Raw genomic sequence first — 6,402 nt, 5'->3', positions numbered from 1 at the left:
ACCCTGCCCTGACTGGGCAGCACCTGCCCCAGCCCCACTCCTTCCCTCACTGCAGGCCCTTAATCTGCACCCCCACACCCCTTCACTTCTCCCTCCCCTTCCGCCACAACAGACTTACCAGCTGCACGTAGCTCTTCAAGTTGCCGGGCTGCATATCAGAAATCGGATCAGTATCAGACGATATGCCTCCTTAAAAATTGGCTATAAGTATCGGCCCTAAAAATACCTGTGAACCCCTAGTTTCCATACCTTATTCTGTTTAGATTTCTTTAAAGTATAACCTTAACTATGCATTTCTTGGGGCCTAATGCTTGCTTTGAGAATTACAGTATACTTCTAATGACTGGTGTTTACTAAAAATGACTTTAATAATTATTGCCTAGTTTTTCCTACTTGCATCTAGATGGCATAGTCCCTATTCCAGTGTTTCTTGAAAGTAGTTGCAATAAAAGTAAGGAGAAAGTATACAGTGGTTATGGCTAAAAGAAGTAGTGTGCAATTCAGCTGGGGAGTGCCCAAGATCCCCTTTTTAATAGTTCTTTACTCTACACATAGCCAAAATCTGTGTGCTGTGTAGTGATGAACCACATATATCTTTGAAAATAACTACCATCACACGTGTGCAGAAGTTAGTTCCTGCAAAAACAGCTGAAAATGCAGCTTTCTTTACTTTAAGTATCAATGCTTGAGGTCACATAGATTCCACAGAACTGATTTGTTTCCATCATCATACTTTAACCACAGAACCATGTAATATTTTAAAAATATTAAATTTTATCTTTTTTGGTCTAAATAATTAATTTTCTTCCACTATGGACAAATGGTTGAACATAGGCTAAAATTAAATTAGAACTACACACAGAGAACACATTCAGATATTCAAAATTATATAAATGACAAAGGCTACATACACTTTTCAGAAAACTTCTTAATTTACATTTTTGAGAAGAACGAACTAAATACCAAGCAGAATAGTCTTGGTCCTTTTACTTACCTCTTTCCTTTTCTGGAGCAGCAATTCTAATCTTTCATTGGCTCTTTTACCAATCATTTTGTTCCTCTCTGCTTCGTACTGCCTCTGTGTATTATCCTGATGAATACTCAGGTTTAAGGCAACATTCACAAGAGCAGTCATAAGCTTCATAGCTGCAAGAAGTGGAAGATGAAGGAAAGTTACTCGCCTGTAACTGGGGCTCAAATATAATACCTCAACAGATCCACATTCATGGGATGTAACCAACTCCTGACATAGGTATACAGAATTACCTAGAAAATAGTTCCCACTGAAGGCATACCCACGCCCCCGACTGATCCAAATGTTAGAAATCAGAGCCCCTGGAGCTCCTTTCCATGTTTTCAGAGTAATATTAAAAATCGGTGCTGGTGAAGGAGCAAATCAACAGTCTGTCAAGTCCAGTAAGTGGGAAGTAACTTTCTTTCATTGGGAGTTTTCCCAACACACTTGGGAGATGCACTATGTATACCAACTGTATGAAGAGGACTAAAAATTACAAGAAGAATGCCTGGCATGCAAAAGCTCATGTAATTTTATCCCAATCGTGTAACTGGTCCAGTAAAAGATATCACACCCCAAAACTCTTGCCTCTCACACAATTAAAAAAAAACTGCTGGACTATTTCTTTGAAACTGAAGTCTGATATGGCTCCCCAGTCAAAAAAGAGTATTGTGTAAAAATACAAATTGAGCTTTATATCTCAGTTATGAAAACATTCTTCAGAACATGCTATGCATAATGCTGACCATGTAGCTGAGGTTATCCCAACGCTTTCTAGTACTAGTGGCCCCTTCATATGCCTTCTTCCCAAATTGTAGCAAAATTACAAATAGCATCAATTTACTGTAACGCTCAATTTACATTGACTCAGTATCTCTTCCTTCCCTTCATTTTATGCATTTGATTATACAAAAAATTAATAAACATCCTTCCCATATTTTAGACACTGACAAACCAAACACAGGGTACAATGGGCTACAATCCCACTCCATTAAGTAACCACTAGGACAAATAATATTAAGGTAAAAATTCCTTAACCGCGGACATAAAAACAACTATCAGCAGCAGCACCACCACCAGTGAACCCTAAGTCATCCTTCCTTAAATGTGCTAAAAAAAAAAAAAGACAGGCACTGAACCATTTCAGGAAGCTTATCAAATTTAACCCAGGTGAAAAGCAAATCACTGAGACTACCTTTACCAGAATCCTCCCCCAATTAATATGAAGTGATCTCAACCTAAGTGCTTTTACTCATTGCCAGCACAGTAAAATGTCACTCTGGAAAAAGAACATTTCTTCTGTCATCTGGTACTAAATCTTATACAATTTAGAGATTCAAATTACCACTTTGGATAATACCAGGAGATTCCCAGGCTGTCTGTAGACAAATATAGAGAACCAATATTATACTCTCAACATGATCCTGTGTTTAAAGAAAAAATAAGGTATATTCTGTGCTTGCTTTAGCTTCTAAATAGTTGTAAGACCTGGATAATGTAGTATGATGTCCAAACTCAAAGGAGACCATTAGTTCACATTATCATACACACTGGGGGGGTGGGGAGCCTTTCCACTCAGATCACTGTAGACACTGGGTCACCTTTCCCATTGCGAGGCTGGGCATGATTTAACAACTGAAATATCAGTATGCTAAAAACAACACAGGAGGCTTGACAATTACCTAGTTGGGGTCATATGAGCCCAGTTTTCTCTCCTGCTCGAGGCAGGGGGTCGGACTTGATCTACTTAGGTCCCTTCTGACCCTACATCTGTGAATCTATGAATTATCTCTTTGCTAACATTTTAAGTAGTTCCATGTATACACAGAAAAAGGAAGGGGCAACAGAGGATATCATAGAAAAGTAGGGCTGGGAGGGACCTCTGGAGGTTGTCCAGTCCAGCCTTTGCCAGAGACAGGTTCATCCCTACCCAAAATCATCCCATATAAATCCTTGTCTAACCTATTAATAAAATTGCACAATCAAACCTGTCACACAAATACAAGGCAAGGCACCTTAACCTGCTATAGGTAGGCCTGCAGGGGGTGAGGGGGGGCTGCACGGCGGTCACAGTGTCCAGCATCCTGCTGCTGCAAGTGTGGCTAAAAAATTATGCATGAGAGATTCAAGGAAGAGGGCCATGCCCCCATGCCACAAAGGAAGGCAACCCCAAGTCTGTATAGTCTGATTAGGGGATAAAATTTCTTCCTGATCCAAAATGTGATGGAGATTCCACAACTTCCCTAGGCAGTCTATTCCACTGTCTCACTGCCCTAACAGTAAAGATAACCTTATAACCAATCTAAACCTGCTTTGTTGCAAATTCAAGCCATTGGTCCATATCCTACTGCAGCAAAAGAGAAAAAGTGTTCTCCCTCTTCTTTATGGCAGTCCTTCAGATATTTGAAGAATGCTATTATGCCACCTCTTAAGCACCTCTTCCACAAGTTGAACATGCCTATTTCTTTCAATGTCTCTTCATATGGCTTGCCTTCCAAGCCTTTATTATTTTTGTCACTCCTCTTTGGACCCTCTCTAACTTCTACATGTCCTTTTTAAAACGTAGAGCTCAAAACTGCATACAACAGTCTAGATGAGGCCTAACCAGGGCCAAATCAAGAGGCATTATCACCTACTGATGCTACCCAAAACCACATACTATTCTTGTGCAGCTGTTACACTGCAGACTTGTACCGAGTCTGTGATCCACCAAGACTCCAAGAGATGACATCCAGCCAAGTGCCACTCATGTTGTATTCAGGTTTTTTATTATTTTTCCCCAAGGTATAACACCTTGCATCTGCCCGTACTTAATTTCATCCTATTAGCTCGGGCCCAACTTCCCAATTTCTCCAGATCCATCTCAATTGCATTCTTGTCCTTCAATGTGTTCATGATCCTTCCCAGTTTTGTGTCATCTGCAAATCTGCTCAAAAAACTCTGTATTCCAGCATCCAAATAGCTAATAAACATGTTGAACAGCATTGGCTCCAGGACTGCATTTGAAGCCTGCCATTCTGACATGAATCCATTTATAATTACCCTTTGCTTGTGGCTACTGAGCCAGTTGTCTATCATCTAGCCCACATTTTTCCAATTTGTTATGAGGTCATTTGAGACTGTCAAAAACCTAGCTGAACCCTGCACACACTATATCCACCACATTCCTTTCATACATCCAGCTAATTATTTTGTCCAAGAAGGAAATCAAGTTTGACATGGTTTGTTCATAGTATATCTGTGCTGGCTGCTCACAATTGCTCCTTCCTTCTCCAGATGCTGACAAACAGACTTCCTTATGATATGCTTCAATAACCTCGTGGGTATCGAGGTGAGACAAGCCAGTCTAACACTCCTCCAGGGTCCTCATTTTTGCTGTTTTTTAAACAGGGGCACTACACTGCTCTGGTGCCTCACCTATCTGCAAGGACTTGATAAACGTTATTGCCAAGGCCTCTGAAATCTCCACTGCCAGTTCCTTCAGTACCCTGGGATGAAGTTCATTAGGCCCTGCTGACTTGAATTCATTCAGACCCATCAAAAGCGTTTCTTCTTTTATCTCACCCCTGAACTTGTCCATTTCCTTATCCAAATAATCCTTATAAACTGTCTGGGTGCAGCTTGATTTTTTTGTAAAGACTGAAGGCAAAGTAGCTGTTGAGTAGCTCCACCTTCTTTACATTTTCTGCTAAGAGCTCACCCTGACTACTTAGCCGTAGTCTAATTGCTTCCTTGGTCTTCCTTTTCTGGCTAATATACTTATAGAATCTTTTCTTGTTGCACATTGAGCAGTATGTGTTTTCCAAGAATGAGGATGTGTAGAGGTAATTCTTAAAATAGAATCTCATGTTTGTACCACTTGTTCTCTGGACAAAATGAGCAATACAGGCTGATTTTCAAAAGGCTTCAGTTCCCTGATTGTTAAATTCTTTTGAAATTCTGGCACTAACTGTATGAAGTTACAAGGGCATGAATATTCCTGGAACTCTGAGCTTATATAGGGAAATAAATGAAAGCTAACCTCTTTTAAAAAAACTGGTCTCAATTTGGGGTTCTGATTAACTGAATATCTGGACCACTAAAGAAAGTGGCTGGGGAAGGATTAAGCATATTCATATTTTATCATATTTTCCTGCACACAACATACCTCTTCCCCCAAAAACCAGCTGCTGGAAATTTGAGTGCACATTATATGAGAGAAATGTGTTAAGAACAGGTTCTACTTCTTACTGACACTGAGAATAAAATCTGCAGCAATCCACAGGGAGCAGAACAATGAGCAGGTTCCACTCCCTAGCTGCTGCTGCTTAGTTACTTACTACAAAGAATGATCTGTTTTCCTTCATTCTTTCAAAACAAGGTGCATATTAAATTCCAGAGCATGTTATCTGTGAGCAAATATGATGCAAAGATAACAACAACGAGGAAGAATATTACACTCGATTCTCTAAATGTTTAAATTAGAATGAAAGGTATGACCTATAAGCCTATATGGTCTGGAGTCTATTTATCTCAGACAACATCACACATCTCATTATGTATCTCAGCTAATTTTAAACAAAAGGAAGTTGCTAGGGACCGACAGCAGAAGACGACACTCAAACCTAGAATCCTGGCCTTCCTTTCCAAAGTCTATTTGGAAGCAGTCATTGAAAAGAGGGGTATGTAGGCATGGTACAGATTTTCTTTCTTTGGTGGATGAGATTAGTTTTTGGTGACACAATTAATCAGAATCTATTTAATTCATTTAAAATGTACTGTACAGAGCACCTGGGGTTTTATGACAGGCACCTTATGTTACAAAATAAATATTCATCAATAATTTATGCAAAAGTCATTTTTTTCCATTCAAAAGACTGGGAAGACTACACAGGACTTTTCATCTTAAATTTGCTAGCTCAAATCCAACGCAAAATGGAAAAGATTGAAAGCTGCGCCGATGGCTATTCAATGGCATGTATGAAATAACTTGATCTCTGTCTAGTTCCCCATGGACAAGAGTCTACATCATAAAACTGCCTTTATTTTTATTGGCGATCTTCAAGAAGTGGTTAGCTTTCAAGACAGGTTTGTGGTACGCTAATGGGACAACATCATGGTACATTTGTACAGCTACTGCCTGTGCTTTTATATGGAAATAGATAAGTTGTAAGCTTCAGTTTCCTGGAATGTCAATCAGAAGCAGATCCTGGATTTTGCAAAGGGGGGTGTGGGAGCAAAAACCAGCACTGCAGGGGTAGCAGCACCCTGCTCTCCCAGCTGCCTTCCTGCTTCCACTCCACCAGGGCAGGCAGACCATGCCATGGAAGCAGCAGCTGGGGACTTGTCTAAGTCCCCAAAGCAGGTAAGAATTTTCCTCCTTCCCCTCCCTGCTCAGAATCACATCC

At 40.2% G+C, this 6,402-nt stretch overlaps 1 protein-coding gene across 1 annotated transcript in view; it reads right to left on the bottom strand.

The window, feature by feature from the left end:
* The window catches only part of STAG1 (stromal antigen 1), a 295,978-nt gene that overhangs the window by 165,478 nt on the left and 124,098 nt on the right, over positions 1–6,402 (bottom strand). The window contains exon 7 of the mRNA XM_019503764.1: positions 995–1,146. Within this exon, the coding sequence (XP_019359309.1) occupies positions 995–1,146 (152 nt within the window). The remainder of the gene's footprint in view (positions 1–994; positions 1,147–6,402) is intronic.

The sequence above is a fragment of the Gavialis gangeticus genome, unplaced genomic scaffold (assembly GCF_001723915.1).
Source record: "Gavialis gangeticus isolate Ggan-Ray unplaced genomic scaffold, GavGan_comp1, whole genome shotgun sequence".
Lineage (NCBI taxonomy): Eukaryota > Metazoa > Chordata > Crocodylia > Gavialidae > Gavialis > Gavialis gangeticus.
Note: the sequence above shows the minus strand (reverse complement) of the source record. Positions and strands in the feature narration are given on the sequence as shown.